The sequence below is a fragment of the Alternaria alternata genome (genome assembly GCF_001642055.1).
Source record: "Alternaria alternata strain SRC1lrK2f unplaced genomic scaffold CC77scaffold_9, whole genome shotgun sequence".
Classification (NCBI taxonomy): Eukaryota; Fungi; Ascomycota; class Dothideomycetes; order Pleosporales; family Pleosporaceae; genus Alternaria; species Alternaria alternata.
The window spans coordinates 252,630-268,913 of NW_017306198.1; the positions used below are offsets into that span (position 1 = coordinate 252,630).

General features: G+C 52.0%; 6 protein-coding genes across 6 annotated transcripts; 2 read left to right on the forward strand and 4 right to left on the reverse strand.

Moving 5' to 3' along the window:
* Window positions 1-422: 422 nt before the first annotated feature.
* CC77DRAFT_1040086 (hypothetical protein) lies at window positions 423-2,767 on the forward strand (the record flags this gene model as incomplete). Its single annotated transcript, XM_018527189.1, has 3 exons — window positions 423-601; window positions 652-1,373; window positions 1,431-2,767. The coding sequence occupies 3 exons, from the start codon at window positions 423-425 to the stop codon at window positions 2,321-2,323; spliced, it is 1,794 nt and encodes a 597-aa protein (XP_018386449.1). The 3' UTR covers window positions 2,324-2,767.
* On the reverse strand, window positions 2,460-4,142 carry CC77DRAFT_1030665 (MFS transporter-like protein; the record flags this gene model as incomplete). The annotated part of the gene is made up of 5 exons (XM_018526602.1): window positions 2,460-2,771; window positions 2,822-3,103; window positions 3,133-3,407; window positions 3,480-3,949; window positions 4,006-4,142. 5 exons carry the CDS (start codon window positions 4,140-4,142, stop codon window positions 2,460-2,462), a joined length of 1,476 nt encoding a protein of 491 aa, XP_018386450.1.
* Window positions 4,143-4,559: 417 nt separating this feature from the next.
* CC77DRAFT_1019839 (hypothetical protein) lies at window positions 4,560-6,450 on the reverse strand. The gene is made up of 2 exons (XM_018524925.1): window positions 4,846-6,450; window positions 4,560-4,794 (listed from the first exon to the last, which is right to left on the reverse strand). Exons 1-2 carry the CDS (start codon window positions 5,963-5,965, stop codon window positions 4,580-4,582), a joined length of 1,335 nt encoding a protein of 444 aa, XP_018386451.1. The 5' UTR covers window positions 5,966-6,450; the 3' UTR covers window positions 4,560-4,579.
* A 1,196-nt stretch (window positions 6,451-7,646) lies between these two features.
* CC77DRAFT_934420 (N-acetylglucosaminyltransferas-like protein) lies at window positions 7,647-9,230 on the reverse strand (the record flags this gene model as incomplete). The annotated part of the gene is made up of 2 exons (XM_018534380.1): window positions 7,647-7,836; window positions 7,894-9,230. 2 exons carry the CDS (start codon window positions 9,228-9,230, stop codon window positions 7,647-7,649), a joined length of 1,527 nt encoding a protein of 508 aa, XP_018386452.1.
* A 976-nt stretch (window positions 9,231-10,206) lies between these two features.
* On the forward strand, window positions 10,207-14,258 carry CC77DRAFT_1019841 (hypothetical protein). Its single transcript, XM_018524926.1, has 2 exons — window positions 10,207-10,831; window positions 10,885-14,258. The coding sequence occupies exons 1-2, from the start codon at window positions 10,616-10,618 to the stop codon at window positions 13,915-13,917; spliced, it is 3,249 nt and encodes a 1,082-aa protein (XP_018386453.1). The 5' UTR covers window positions 10,207-10,615; the 3' UTR covers window positions 13,918-14,258.
* Window positions 14,069-15,939, reverse strand: CC77DRAFT_1040090 (diacylglycerol O-acyltransferase 2A; the record flags this gene model as incomplete). Its single annotated transcript, XM_018527190.1, has 2 exons — window positions 14,069-15,383; window positions 15,434-15,939. The coding sequence occupies 2 exons, from the start codon at window positions 15,937-15,939 to the stop codon at window positions 14,369-14,371; spliced, it is 1,521 nt and encodes a 506-aa protein (XP_018386454.1). The 3' UTR covers window positions 14,069-14,368.
* Between the last annotated feature and the right edge of the window lie 345 nt (window positions 15,940-16,284).

Genomic DNA, 16,284 nt, shown 5'->3' on the forward strand with positions numbered 1-16,284 from the left:
GGTTCTAGGTGAGCTGGCATCCCAAGTGTGGCTTTGCTGATGCCGGGCGCCTGAATCTTACGTCTAGACCAAATTGGGTCGGACTCGTCTCAGCTGATGGCGCCACAGACTGAGCAACATGGCATGCACGATGTCTGTACTTTTCAACACACTCTTTATCCACACGATCCAGTACGCAGAAGGACTAACATTTTCAGGCGCCTCCTTGGATGTGGAGATCCGCATAGAGGCGCGCGGGTATACGTCGCTGGAAACCTCGCGTATGCACCCCTGATGCAACCTTAAGATTGTCGCGCTTCAGTCTCAGCCTTCGGGACTTATTTTCAGCCCCCAACATCGCCTTGCAGCCTTGTCACAGAGCTATAAACCCATCGCATCGTCCTCTCTATCGTTAAGTACGCAAATTTAGCATTCGAATAACCATGTCTTCTAATTCCGATATTGGCAACGACGATGTCCTGCCTGCCAAGAGGGACACGATGCCGGCACTTTGGAGTGCGAAGCAAATTCCACATAGCGCAGACTTTCCCGATCCTTATGCATTGATCGGAGACGCATATGAACGGATACCCGTGGCAGATGAGTGGGAAATACCAGATCCGTAGGTAGATAGCACGACTGTATTTCTAGATCATCACTTACGCAGCACAGTAACAGCAAGAAGCTACCATACTTGGCGCACATCAAATCACTGTCAACGTCATGGAAAAATCTACGCCATCTGGCGGACTGGATGCAGGTCGGAACAACCCCACTGCGTTGGAATGAAATCAAACATCACCCAGAGGAGCTCGCAAGGCGGAGGAACAAGACCAATGTCACTTTCGTGGAATATAACCCTTCCACAGCACCCAAAACTACAGCAATCAAGACACCCACATTGCTGCACGAGACTTTACAAGCCCTGTCGCATGAGCGTACGAAACAGCCTCCTCTGCGACTGTTCGTTGTGGAAGATCTGTCTCAGCAAGTCATCGAGCTTTTGGGAGCGCGCTTCGATATTGATCCTTTATTCTTCCGCGAGCAAATCGATGACTACGTATGGCATAACACTCGCGACCCCTGGGCATCACCGCCCAGCCTAATCTCAAGCATGAAGCATCGACCGTGGTTTAGAATGCGCAATATGAGATTACGATATTTCAAAACAGAGAAAGAATTCGAGGATTCGAGGTTAGAGGCAAATGCCTGGAACGTGCTGAGACGTCCTGACAACGACGAGAATCATTGGCACTATCAAGACAGAGACGGAGCAGTCGTATCCATTATGCGTACACGGACCACAATGTGGATTGGCAAAGATAAGCAGTGCGGAAACGGGACTGTAGGAATCGTGTTGCTGGATCCGACCGTCCGCCAGGGTCAACCCCTATGTGAGTACCAACACATGACATCTCAACCTGGCAAAATTACACGCTGACACTGCAAAGGGTATGATCGCAGTAATTGGCTGCCGACCCCTAAGATGGAGACCAAGGTCTACCCTTCGATCAAGTCATCTGTATCCTGGTTCGAGGATATTGTCCAAATGACTACCGCATTCCCATGGTTCGAGCGGAGAGAAGGTCACGATATAAACGCGCAAGTCCTTGCCAAACCAACCATTTACACCATTTGCGCAGAATGGCTTATAGTGTGTGACTATGTAAGGGCCCGACTTAGCCAAATAGAATGGGAACTTGAACTGCCGCGCCTCTTCCGCTCAAAAGGCGACGCCATCGATACATCGCTCAAACGGCTTCACACTTGGCGTCGGCAGATTCCTGTATTTCGAGAGATGGTGGCAGAGACGTTGGAACACGCGCTCCCAGCCGCAGCGCGACTCACAACCCCGTCTCCTCAGTATTCCGCCGCGCCCAACTCACCTCTTTCTATACGCTCAGCGTTTTCTGACAACCTGGTCATCAACTTTGAAAACGTGGAGGGGTTTGAGGATATAGTCCCCGACTTCAAACGTGTTCTTGCCGATGTCAACGAACTACAGGAACGCGTCGACCGCCTTACCAGCATTGTCACTTCGGAAATATCCATCGAAGATTCACGTCGCGGACTTGAAGAGAATCATAACATGGCAAGAATCACATGGCTGGCGACTATTTTCATTCCGTTGACGTTCATATCTGGTTTATACAGTATGAACGAGAGCGTGTCGGCGTTGAAATCAACATACGGGTGGTATTTCCTGACCGCCGTGCCGTTTACGTTGATCGTTATGGCAATCGGGTGGGTCGCAGGCGGCGGAAGCCTCACACCATGGCGGAAGGATTCTACCAAGCAAAAAGGTATGATTGGGGGAAGAGATATGAAAAGAGCGAAGTTATGAAGACAGGGCATGATATTACCTAACGCTAGCACCGGAAAACATTTCTTCGACATGAAGCGGCATATTAGTCTCGTAACATTTTTCCTAGCTAGCTTCCAACAACACCGGCATCGCTTTCGTCACCGCCTGCCCTCGGCTACAATGTGAATCTGAAACTCGGATGCTGATGGCCGAGTCTATCCGCATCCGCTTGCAGAAGTCTATCATCTCGCTCACCCCTGTCTCGCTTCTTGTTTTCCCAACCCAAGTACACACACTGGGCAGCAGAGAGTACGATCGTTATCACTAATGCACCAAGGCTAACCGAATGGCCCAAAACATACCTCGGCGCATCGCGTTGGAGATAGATGAATGTACCGATAAAGGCCGAACAATTAGCAATGGAAATCACCATACCAATTCCGACTGCTCGGACATAGTGAGGCGCAAGGTTATTGGACGCCCATCCCTGGATACATGTGAGCAAGACAAGTACGCAGATCTTCAGATCAAGCTTACCATGAGCATGGGTGAGCCTTGGAAGACACCGATGGCAACTAGGAACGTGCCGGCATATCGTACGGCATTGGTCGTCGCTACTATCAACATCACGTAACCGCATATTCCCAAAACGCATCCTCCGATGATAAAGTAGCCCCGGTTCTTTAGTTTGTCCGAGGCATACGCCGTGCCAATGACGGTGATGAAGGCAGCCATGTTGGGGGGCACCGTGAAAAGCTGCGCAGTAGTGCTTCGATAGCCCATTCCTGCGATGATGCTAGGTAGGAACAATGAAAAACTCTATTGTAAATCAGTGTTGCCATTGAGACATGGAAGTCGAGAAGACGTACGTATAGCGGTACCAATAAAAAGAACCAGATGAAAGCAGAAAGATAGGTCTGTGGGGCTTTCAGTGCCATCCTTACCCAATACCAGCTAAACTTCTCATCTTCCACATCGACTTCAGTAGACCCTCCCGCGTCAAGTCTCATGCGTCGTAATGCCCATTCTTTCTCTTCGTCGCTTAAAAAACCTGCTGCCGCAGGCGTGTCGGGCATGAAGAAGAAGCAGATGATGCCGAAGACAACAGTTATTGCACCCTCGACTATACTAAGTTAGTGCAACGTATTCCCTGATATGGAGGGTGAACTATGGATGTTACTCAAGTTGGACTTACCAAAGAAAATCCAGGGCCACCTTCGATACTGCCCAACTTCAATGGTAGCCAATCCTGAAGCTAACAGTCCACCAAAGGCCCCAGATAGTGGCGCAGCGCAGTAGAACAACCCGCTTCTCAACAACATCTCTCCTCTCCTATAGAACATGGCAAGATAGATTATCACGCCACCAAGGATACCACCCTCACATAGTCCTAGCAACAGCCTACATGCGACCAGCCCGGCGAAAGACTGGACGAAGCCCATGAATGTGCACACTAAACCCCATGCAGTTATAAGAGCCGGTAAGTATATGCCGGCACGTAGGCGCTTGACAAGAAGGTTCGAAGGTACATCAACGAGGATATACGGGATGTAGAAGACTAGAAGCGCAATGTTGAACCGCGTGCCGGTTGTGATAGATAGCTCGTCTGACAGGCCTGCTATACGAGCGTTACCGATATTGCTGCGGTCTATGAATGAGAAGAGCCTAGACAGATGACTTAGTATATAGCCTGATGTTGTGTACGATAGCAGGGAAGATACCAAATTCCGAATAACCAAGGTAAGATATGGGTGTCGAATTTACGATTTACACGCCTGTCTAGGGCGACATCGATCGTTTCGTCAAGCACAATGGCCTTCTCGATACGTTCAGTGCCAAATTCTTTAGGTTCTTCCATTGTAGCTAATTGGTAGGTTGAAGGCTCAGCAGCGCGCGCTCACAACAACAATGGAGAAGTCAGGTGCGAACAAGAAAAGAGATAAACATTAACAGAAATCTAAGGATCTAACTATTGTTACACTCATGACCCGTAATTGTACGTTTTCCCGAACCAATACCAATAGACTGATGTCCCTCCACACTGCGGGGAAGTTCGAAGGATCAACAGTAATGCGGGGATTTCTCCAAAAGGCATGCCGAGCTATTAAGACGTGCTTGTTGACCAGTGGGCGTCCCACAAAATTCCTTGCGCAAGGGCAATGTGGCGTATGGCGTTCCGCGGAGACGGCTGAATTGCGAGTGCGGAGAAGAAGGGCAAGGCTGGTAAGCGAAACAGCAGAAGATGTGGCTGACGATGACCCGAAACACGTGCCGTTAGCGAGCCGTTGCCGCCACTTATTTCGTCATGAACGCCCAGAAGCTTCTAGCCAGTACGACGCTCGGCAGATCAACGACACGGTAGAAAACCTCCGCTACGATTGCAACGAGGGGAGCGCAGACCAAGAAGCACACGAAACTGCTCGCAGCGCTGTTCATGCCGGCGGTGACCATGTGTGTGTATAGCTTGATACCGGCGGTGTATATGATTATGGATTGAACGAGGAACCAGCCTGAAATTTGTAAGTAGTTGTTCGATGGAGCGTGTCAGGGCCGTCACTTACTGAAACTCCTCTTGCCTAGCGAAACAAAGAAACCGCCGCGAAGCACGGATCGAGGCCACTCGAACGTCTCGATGAGGAGCATCGATCCAAGGATGATGAGGTAATTGTCGACCCTCGGCATTGGCTGATCCAGGTCAGCGTTCTCGTTCAGGAATCCATCGTCGTATAGCGCAGTGTGGCCGTATAGTTCGTTGTCGCGCATGCTAGGCTTTCCGGAGATAAAGGCGAATTGCAGTATAAAACCGGTTACGACCATGATGGCGTACAGTGGCCAGACCGGTATGCCGAAGTTGCCGATCTTAAATCCCTTCAGGGACCGGAACTGGAAGTCCATGTTGAGAACCGCATCAGCGATGATAAGACCAGTGACACTGTACCAGGCCCAGCTCTGCACCCAGAATGCTGCTACGATGAAGGCCAACATGGCCTTGACGCGCCATGAAGTGCGGGTGTTCGGGACAATAATCATGGTAATGTAGACGGTGTAACTTTGCTGGAATAGCACAGACACTATCCAAAGGGTCCCTGATGGAAATACATCGTTGGCAGCTTGACTAGCGTAGCGCTTGTTGACCCAGAAAATCTCAAAAAGGGAGTTGAAGTAGAGCAGGAAGTTACGGAGGCGCATTGGTGCGATGGTGGAGATGTTGCCAGTGGAAGCCAAGAATTCGGAGATGTAGTCGGTTGAGCTTGTGCTAAAGGCTGCTGCCGCGAAAGAGTATGCAATAAAAGTGGGAATCCATAACCTGATACCGCGACGAAAGATACTGGAGGCACCGACTTCGCGAGTCTTGTTGGCGAGATATGGCAAGCAGATAGTTCGCGCAGAGAGGAAGATAATCCATGAGTAGATCAGAGCCTCGTTGGCGAAGAGCACTGAAAAAGACTTGCGAAGTACAACCTGGTATGTCGGGCCGTCAACGTTCTTCGAGTCGGGGAGGGCGGCTGGGAGGAATGTCTGGAAGAAGACGAAGAGGAAAGATTGGAACACGAGTAGGCCACGGAGCCCAATGAGGTAGTTCTGGTCAATCGAAAGGCTAGTCGTCCCTTGCGGGGTTGACGACGAAGGGAAGAACGCCTTGAGTTTGGACGGAAGGGTAGGCTCCATTGTTGCAGACATCTTGCTCAGTACCGCGAGTAAAGGTAAGAAACTTGATGGTAGAAGAGGAAGAGCAGCTTACCAACAGGGTAATTTACCCTCAACCTCGATCTCACACGGACAACAGATTGAGCACAAGCCCATGGCATTCATGCGCAGCAGTAGCACCAAGTTCCATAGCCAAGATACCCCCGGGGGAGACCCGAGATCAGCACCTTGGCCACCAGAACGCCCACGTACCTGAAGGCAACTTTTCTTTCCGCAACTAGCACAACATTCACCTACCGAGCACGGGAAGCGTTGAGCTTAGCTGCAACGCAAGCTTCCGAGTAGCCCTCAGGTGCATGCACGCCAAGGTCTAGCTATGCTTTTTGTGGCGTTCTCGACGTGCCGCTGTGAATCTGTTGATAAGCGTTGACCCTAGTTGAGGCTGGTAGCGGGTAACTTTCGCGGGTTACAATAGTTTACAAATTTGTGCAAGCCCAACCAGTCAGCATACGGACAGCTGTTGATCGTTATCTTGTCCTAGGATGTTGGATTGACGGCCTTGAGATTGTGTAACAGTGCAGTCCTTGTCATACATATCCCAGACGCACATCGTGACGTGCTCGATGAAAAGCATCCTGCTCTCTCAACATGCCGGTGAACGGCCTTCCTCAGGACCTTCCACGTGTGGCGCACGGGGCAGCACTATCTACACCTGTCAGTTACCGCCTCAACACCTGAGGTTGTCTGTGCATCCCGAGCCCTATCCGTGCGATAGGCCATAAAGGGTCATGAACTTCAGACATTTGCAGAAAACATAGGGGCTGACTCGTGCTTTCGAACCGAAAAAGGAAGGTGAGGGGACACGAACAACGAGAGCCCACTGAAACCACTGACTGGCCGAGAAAAATGCCGTGTCGAATTTTCCTAGTAGGTAAGCGGATGGTTCCGCTGACTGACGATGTTGTGCTACCCGCCATGTGTTGTGTGCTGGATAGCAACATCCCACGCGGGCCTAGGGAACGCTTGTGAAGTGGATCTATGCGCTAGTGGGCGCGTGTCGATCGCCCCGCATAGTCGACTTGTAATGTCCCGACCACCCCTGATGCTGTTGATTATTTCCTTTTCCAACGTCGCTAGGGTGATGTTTTCTGGCAGGGCGGTAGGATGCAGGGACCGTTTCAGTAAGGTGCTGGGCTTCGGCCTTGTTTCGTGCTAAGAATTTACTTATCTTTGAACCTTACCTTGATGGATACAAGGCGTGTCGGATCGGGATCTGAAGCGCCGACGTGATCTTGCTGGGATAATGCGGTTCTTCCGTGTTCCTGCTGCATTGCCGCGCGTTGCTTCATGGATTAATTTTCTAGTCGTAGTCACCGAGAAGACATCGTGATAGAGATTGGTCAATGAAGCAAGCTTATTGGTAGATGAGAAGAGTGCACAATCATGAGAAACCTTCCGTAACAGAATTCTTCCGAAACAGTAGTGATCACATGAGGAATTCGCAGGAACAGCAATGATAATTTTGAGTTGTGGTAATAGTGATTATAGTGATATTAATCGTGTATTATATACTGGAGCGTGACTCATTATAGCCTCGAGGCCACTGATGGCTTCTGAGTCTTCATTCCATTATCCAGAGAGTGCATCTAATGTCCTGCGCCCTCTTCCCTAATATATATAGACAAAAAAGAAATTGATAAAGTGTAATGTGGTGTTACTTCCTGGCTGTTGGGTTCCAGGAGCTGTAGTTGACAAGCTGACGAGCATGACCGTATAGACCGATCGTGGCGTTGAGAATAAGATAGAAAGGATACAGAACTGAAAAGAGAATAATCATCCTCCGAGAGATGTACTCGGACTTGACCTGGTTGGTAATCCAGAGCGTAGCAATCAAGCAGACGATACTGTGACACGACACTGTTAGCGAGGTACAAATTTAATCGTGCAGATGCTGTACGAACCTGATGATGAAAAGCCACTGTGATACAGGGTATTGGAAATAGACCAGCCTCCACAGCTCGTCCCCGGAAGTCGGAAACTTGACGATAATGAATGACGCGACGAGACACGTGTACTGGGTAACCAGATAGTACGAAGACTCGCGGATGAGCAGTAGTGACAGTACACCGAAGCGGGCAGTGAAGCTACGCTTGGCATGCTCCTCGTGCAGTGGATCCTTGACTCCGTTCCAGACCATCTTCATGTGACGCATACTCGCTTGAGCCCAACCCTGAGCCCACCGGAGACGTTGCTTCCAGAATGCGCCAAAGGTGGTGGGGGCCAGCTCGTACGAAGTGACATTGAGATCGTGAACAGTCTTCGCACCTTTGGAGAAGGCGCGGAGAGCAGAGTCAATGTCCTCGGTAAGCATAGTGTCGTCCATCTTCAGATCGCGCAGTAATGAAGTGCGCCAGTAACCATTAGAACCGCAGAAGAGACCAAAACCCCACATAGTAGAGCGACCCGGGTGAGAAACAGCGTAGATCTTGTCAAACTCGACAGCGATCATGTTGGTCATGAAGCTATCATCGGAGTTGAAGACGATGCAACGACCCTGAACAATGTCAACCTGCTTGTCAGCGACGAATCGTTCGGCAGCCCATCTGGGTGAGTTCGGGTGGGGGTAGTGGTCGCAATCGTAGATGGCGATGATGTCCGATCCAGTGTCCAGCGTGAAGAAGTAGTTAAGATTGTCGGCCTTGGAGGTGGAGTTGGGCACCTTGATGACCCTTGCGTGTGGGAAGCGCTGCGGAAGTGCGGCTAGCTCGCTCTCCAATGGCTCGATTGCTTTCGGGGTGTTGTAGAGGATATTGATGCGTATCCTGTTCGAGGGGTAGTCAATCTGCTCAAGCGCATAGAGAGCGCGATCCATGATGATGTCCTGCTCGTTGGGTAGGTAGGCGACGATGAGCAGATCGATGATTGGTAGCTGATGGTGCGGCGTAGGGAACAGCCACTCCTTCTCCTGTGCCTGGGTGACAATCTCTCTTGCCTCACGACAAGGAGTGATGCTGAAGAATGCCTCCAGAACAGTTGTACCGGCGATGTAGAAGTTGGTGCACATGTAGATAAACCAGAAGATGGCAATCAAGCTGTTGCTGCAGTACATGTACAGACATACTGAGAAGACGTAGTATGAGGCGACCAGACCGAAGGGCGTCCATTCCGAGATGAACGATGATGTGCGCCCGGGGATCTCGGAAACGCTCAAACTGCTCTTTGGGGTTGACTTCTCGTTGACCACAGGAGAGGCGACCTCTCCAACCTCGATCACGCAGTCCTTCGTAGAGTCTGACATCTTGAAACGAGTGTATGATGCGACTGTCACGGTGGATGGGGGGTAGTCAAAGCGAGTGGTGACTATGATGGAGGGGGTGGGACAACTTGTAAGGAGCGGATACAGAACATATATTCGGGCCTTGATTGTACAATCTCTTAGTGCATTGGGTAAACACTGTGACCATCAACCAACGAATGGAGAAGGGGCAATACCGCCGAAGGGTTCATGTCGAAACCGTCATTACCGCCCGTAGGAGCTGGTCTCCATGCAAGATTCGTGCTCTACTGAGATCAGCATTACCTAGCATCAACAATGCCAAGATGTGATAATGAGATTGGAGTGGGTCAGTCCTGCACGTTGATCATGTCGACCCATGTGCATCTCTACAGCTCGGGAATGGTGAATATGCCAAGTCACATGTCAAACCCACGCTCATTTGTGCGTCCAGCCAACGGTATGCTTTTTGCCAGTAGGCCGCAGTTTGATCCACGTCACCGAACTGCTTGTGTATACTGGATTGGGCGGATTTGGGAGAATCCATCGGGAAGGCGACATGCCAGCCGCTATCTTGCGTCGCATGGCCCCGGTACCCGGTGTACATGGTATTACTGAACCTGCAGAAGCTATGCAGAAACTGTGCAGAAGCTGACTACAAGAGCTGAAAAATTGGGCACTTTCCTCGGCATTGACACGACAACGCGTTCCCGCAGCGGCATGGTGAGTGCAGCAAGCAGCGCTGGGATTGATGAGTGTAACGCCGGCCCTGGTCGTTCCGGAAACGACTGATAGCGGTCGATGCTAGCAACGAAGATCAATGATCGAAACTGGGATGGTGATGAAGTTTCCTCAACAAAGATGAGGCAGAACGAGCGCGGGATGCATTGGGACATCGAAACGTCTGTGCTAGCGCCGACGCACAGGTGCATTTGGGCAGGTGTGCGGCGCACGTTTCCGACCCACCGACAGCGGGGGCACGGCATCTTCCTCAACCTTCTTCTCTTCTGCACCTCATACGGCGGCTAGTTAGCCCCATGCCACGACGTTCCAACCTACTTGCTATCAAGTACGGGCCTGCCAAGAAAAGCTTGCATACCTTTTTTGGCCCTGTTGCAGGGCCGCGCACTCCCCGCTGAGGCAACGCTCCGATCATGACCCCCAAAGGGACGGGCTAGGGCTATGTCCCAGATAGGGGACTTTTCGAAGCGCAACGACCTGATGCCAATGTTGGTCGGAAAAGCATCGCGGCTCCTCTCCGCCCGGCGAGCATTGTTGCAAGCTTGTGCCGGGGTCTTTACAAAGGCCTTGCACAGCTAGCTGCATGCATATGTTGCAGACAAATACTGCCTCTCCAATTTGAGCAGCCTGTTTCGCCCTGTTTTCTGTTCAGTCACTCACTCTTCGCCATGTTCAACTTTCATTTGCTCGGTCTTGCCTTTGTGCATATCTTGCCTGCGCTTGCCGATGTTACGCGTGGGCAGGACAGCTGTGCCTGTGGTTTCTACGACAGTCAAACCCAAGAGCTCTTCACCGACTCCATCATCGTCTACTTCAACGAGACCAACCAATTACCAGGCGAATTTATTGCTGAAGACTTTGCTCAGAACTATGCGAAAGACTGGGTCCGTTCTCTGCTGTAGCATGTGCTTGCGAACTACCTGCTAATGCCTTTCAGAATGCTATCTACCGCGAAGGTGCCTCTCCCGAAAACCTGAGATTCAACAATAGCGATTCGCTTCAGCTTGTTGTGCAACCATCCACCAACGACCATCTTGTTCGGGGTGCTAGTCTTCGGACTAAGCGACAAGACATCCAACATGGTTCTTTTCGCACTCTCATCAAGTCGGCGGACATGGAATCCGCCGGCACTGCAGCCTCAATGATGTGGAAGTACAATGAGACTGAGATCACTGAGCTTAGTGTCATGAACATGAACAACCAAAGGGATCCATGGGTGGGAACCTTTGTTAACAACGAATTCACCACACGCAACCTTGGAATGAACTATAGCCAGCTCCTCAACGGTACGGCCGCCAACCGCAACTACACTACGCTCGGCGGTGGTCTTAGCAATGGAAGCATCAACCCTTGGGATTTCACCGAATATCGGATCGATTGGACCGCAGACTACATCAACTTCTACATTGGCGGCAACCTCACTAGGCAAGTTCAACACAGCAACAACAAGGGCATGCCGTCGGTTCCTTCAGCCCTTTTCTTTAAACACTGGTCAACCGGTAACCGCTACTCGATGCGTGGTCCTCCCCAGCAAAGAGAGTCTATTGCTGAAGTTGGCTGGATACGCATGTTCTTCAACTCGTCTTCGATGAACGAAGATGCTCGCGAAGACTTTGTCGCCAGGTGCCCGTTGAACAATGCATGCTCAATGGATGATATCGAACTCCGTGGCTCAACTCCTTACGGTGACGACGCGACCGAGAAGTGGGAGCAGCACAAGGGCAAAGACATCAAGCGTATGCCAGCGCTCTGGCTCTCCGTGTCATGTCTCATCTTCTCGACCATCCTCGTCATCCACACCCTCATCCGACGTCTCGCTCCCAAGGTCAACAATGACATCAAGAAACCTGACGCAGCTTCCACAACCGAGTCGAAAGCCTCGGAGGAGCAAAAGAGGAACCCTTTCAGTGACAGTACTTTTACAGTAGCCTCTCACGAAATCTTCTCCCGTGGCGGTGGTGAGCAGAAAACCCCATCTGCCTCTGAAAAGCGCGACTCAGACGACGACGACATGGCCATCGAAAGGCTTCCCGGCACCTCTACTCTCGGAGGCTCTACGCCCAAGGATGGCCTATCCAGACCGAGCTCGATTCTCTTTGACAGCCGTGGCCCGACTCCATTCAACAGCAACTTCAACACTACGCGCGAGGATCTCTACGCACCTATGCCACCAATGCCCGGAACAGCAGTCTCAATGGGACGTGACTCCATGCAGACTATGGTAGACCCTCGATCCACTCTGATGACTCCAGGTACCCCAGGCACCGCAGTATCGAGAGGACACGAATCTATGATGACACTGATGGACCCCCGCGCCACGACAAACAACTCTGTCCCTATGGTTGCTCCACATGACAAGATCGCAATGGAGACTGTTACTGAATCTGCTCTTCCAGCTCCTCGTATGCGCCCTCAGCCTCTGCCCCAGCGACAACGTATCGACCATCTTGCTGGTCTGACAGCCCTCTGCTCTCTCGTGGTCACCCTGATGCATTTTGGTCTTACTTTCGTCCCTGCCATCGTCACACCGGGTGCACCCGCACACAACGCATCTGAACCATGGGCACAGAGAATCATCGGTCCATTCCTGCTCAACCAAATGTGGCTCGGTGTTTTCTTCACAACCTCGGTTCGTTTCCTTACGTCGCCTTACTTGCGCAAGGGCAAGATGGACGAGATTGCAAAGGCAGCTGTGCGTCGTACACCCCGTCTCATGATCCCCGTCGCCGCCATGGCCCTACTGGAGTACTTCTTCATCGACGTTGGTGCTACCAAGTTCCTGCAATACATCCCTTCCCTAACCTGGTCGACATGGCCTTACGTGAGCCGCTATCAGAACTTTGGGCAATATGTCTCTGAAGTTCTCGAACTTATGTTCCTCGTTCCCAACGCCGTCCCACAGATCACACTGCACTACTGCACCGGTGTTCTCTGGACCATCGCCGTACAACTTCAAGGTTCCTGGCTTGTGCTTCTCGGCGCTGTCGTCGTATACGAGATCAAGACTCCCTGGAAGCGCATGTGCTACTATGCTTTCTGCCTCATCAACCACTGGTACGCGCAGACTTGGGGTACATACCTTTGGCTTGGTCTGCTCCTCACCGACCTCGATGTAACCTACAAGTGGAAGGCGTTCCTGAACAAGCGACCTTCAGCCTACTATGCCACCATCACCTTTTTCTGGCTCTGCGTCGGTGCTGGTTTTGCTGTCAACGTCATTCCTAACTGGGTCGACACGGACTTCAACTTCTCGACTGCAGAGCGTGGCATTCACCCCGACCCTGTGTCCGGCGAACCCATCCAGAACACCGACTCGGCAGGTTACCCTCCGTACTACACACCCCGTCTCAACGGTTTGCTCTTCGCTGGTGGTATGCAAGCTATTGTCGAGCTCTCCGCTGCCGTCCAATGGGTCCTCTCCACACCTCCCTTCTTGATCCTCTTCCCCCACGTCTTCACCATCTACCTGCTTCACGGTCTTGTCTTCTGGACGTACGGATCTTGGCTCATGGTCATGCTTGCCAGTCGCGGCTTCAGCTACGGTATCAATGTTACCATTGTGGGAATAACATCCTACGGTGTACTCTTCGCTTGTCTACCTATCGTCACTCCCATCATCGAGGCGCTGGGTAAGGATATGACGGCATTGGTATGGATGACAGCCACGAAGAAGTCGCCACCCAGGCGCCGCACACTCTTCCCCTTCCCCGATGACCTATTCACTGGCCGTGCCGTCAACGCCACGGAGGACAAGAAGGATGGTGGCGATGAGGAAAAGGGCATGGGTAACCGCGCTTCCGACGCCAGCACCCTCAATGGAAGCAACACCACCAGCCAACGGAACAGCAACGACAAGGGCAAGGGTGTCCAGTCGACTGTCATGGAGTACAAGTTGAAGGCGTTTTCTACAGAGGAGGACAGGAAAGAAACGCATCCATCGTCACGCATCAGTCATTTTTCCACTGATTGAGCAACATACGGGGTCGTTGTTGTCAAAGGGACACACATAGACTCAGAGAACATGTAATGCTGGGTGGCGTTATTTCTAGTTTTGACATTTACACGATCGTCATGTTTTCTTTTTGCGATCTTTTTCTTTGTAGTTATTATAGTAGAATATGGTTTAGATCCCCAACGATTCGCTTCCACATATCCTCTTGGTACCAGTTTGACTAACACACTTTCTCCTGCTGCCTAATCTTTCATATCAGGGTGCTTCCAACAAATCACTGCATGACACTAGAGGCAAATCGACGTATTAATGTTGAGAATTCATTGTTGCTTAGCATATAGAATGTTATAATTGGTATCCATAATGGGTCACGCAGACTTTGTGCGTAACGATAATTCAAGTCCCAGGTCGGCAGAGAAGGAAAAGACCAACATCGCGTCCATTACTGCAAGAGAAGACCAGTGATTGCTTACTCGACAATCTCAAGTTCGCCCGTTCTGTGCTTGGCAAAAGTGTCCTTGTGCTCATTCCATATCCGCATAAGCTCGTCAACGTACTGTTGGTGTATCTTGTTGATGTAATCGTTGTCCGGATGCTTATCCTGCATGACCCTAACCGGACGTCCTACAACAATGTTGATGGGCCGTCGGTAAGGCATCATGCCCACATCATAGTTGAAGATACCCCTCGCATGGAAAATGGGCACGGTAAAGCCCATGAACTTCTTAACGAGCATCTGGAACTTGTGTATGTAGGGGTGCGAGTCGGTGTCGAGTTGGTCGTAAACGTCGTTTTCACCAAATGCCAGGACAGGTACGAGGTCGGCGCCGGTGCGGATGGCCATCTTGACAAAGCCTTTGCGACGGTTGAGAACGAGTTTTATGGAACCAGGGCGCGCATCGAGGGATTCACGTGCGCCGCCTACGACAATAGTAATTGCGCGACCCATGCCTTCGTTGTTAGGACCGCCCTTGGAGAGAATGTTCTCGCAGGACTCGCGGGAGACGGAGGCCATGCCGAGGCGCAGGGCGTATTCGCGGTAAATGGGGTAGCGGAAGTTGGAGTCGAGGGTCAACAGGGCGTTGGTAATGCCAGGGAAGAGCTGGGAGAAGCCCAGGGCCTCAGTCGCAAAGGCAGCGAAAGCGCCATGGGATATAATGCCGTGTGGGTGGTAGCCAAATATGTACTTCCTAGTAGGCTCCAGCTCCTGCGAGCGATGTAGGCGAGCGGGGAAGTAGGACGCAAAGAGCGACCAGACGGGCAGTCGGCGGAGGCGGTCGCTGCGGAAAGACAGCTCGCCCGATGTGCCAGCATTGGAGAAGAGGACATAGACGGTATACGGCAGGAGAATTGGCCAGAGCAGAGGTATGCTGCAAAGGAAGAAGAAGATGGCGAGGCCGCCGACGATGCTGAGCGTGTGCATGAGGACGGCGAGGGTCTGAAGGCGGCGTTGGAGGGGAACGTTCATGGGCGCAAATCGTATTCTGGACAGGTCAGTCTCAGCACGTCTTCAGTAGAGCACAAGTCGACTCACTTGCTCTTGGACCATCCCGCACCGGCCTGTCGTCCCGTCGTGAGCTCCGAGTTTCTGCGCTTGAGGTCGGTTCTTCTGTCTGCTTTGGCGACTTGGAACTCCTGCTGCGGCTTTACACTCGTCAGCGTCTCGCCATGGCCATTTGCGTGCTTCTCGTGGATGCCGTTCTGTGCCTGCTCGCCCTGCTTGCGGCCGAGCGAGCCATGCGAGTTGCGCGACGAGACGCGACGATGGCCTTTGACTGTGGGACTCCTGGGCGAGCCGTCCTGACCCAGGCCTTCGAGCGACGTCCTGTCGTCGTCTACGGGAGTCCTGATGCCATTGGTCTTCACCTCGTCCATTTTGCTGCCTCTCGATCTGTACCCGCTGTCCTCCATGGTGCCGTCGGTGCCGTTGGCATGTGATTGTGGCTCGAGGGCCTCTTCGGCGGCGTCGGCGTACGACTTGGGCGGCAGGTGGTGCTCTGCCCGCTCTTCAGGCGCCGAGGGCTCTGGGTTCAGCGACATGGCTAGCGATGGGCTGGGATAGGAGCAGTGGTGAAGAGATGCTTGGTAGGACAGGTGGAAATGGGCATGTTTTGGGTTTTGTTGGCGCGCATAGCGTGTTGGACCTTCCTGACGTTCCGCGCGTGGAAATGACGTACGGCTGTGGCTCCGTCTTCTCTCCCTCCACGGACCCCGGCACCCACAGGAGCCGCGAGCACATCAACGGCAGCCTCTATCAGACCAGCTACCAGCGTATGGCACTCGCGGCCAACGCATGCAGTGTCTTTGGTAGTACCGAGTGAGGTCATGCGACCACACAACAACCATTGTCCGTTATGCTTCTCCCAGACATCTTCGTCTGCGCTA

Excerpts from the sequence above, each read along its gene's own strand:
- CC77DRAFT_1019841 (XM_018524926.1), top strand. The coding sequence starts at position 10,616 with ATGTTCAACTTTCATTTGCTCGGTCTTGCCTTTGTGCATATCTTGCCT. Across the intron at positions 10,832-10,884 it reads AGAACTATGCGAAAGACTGG|AATGCTATCTACCGCGAAGG; the intron begins GTCCGTTCTCTG and ends AATGCCTTTCAG.
- CC77DRAFT_1019839 (XM_018524925.1), bottom strand. The coding sequence starts at position 5,965 with ATGTCTGCAACAATGGAGCCTACCCTTCCGTCCAAACTCAAGGCGTTC. Across the intron at positions 4,795-4,845 it reads GCTAGGCAAGAGGAGTTTCA|GCTGGTTCCTCGTTCAATCC; the intron begins GTAAGTGACGGC and ends TACAAATTTCAG.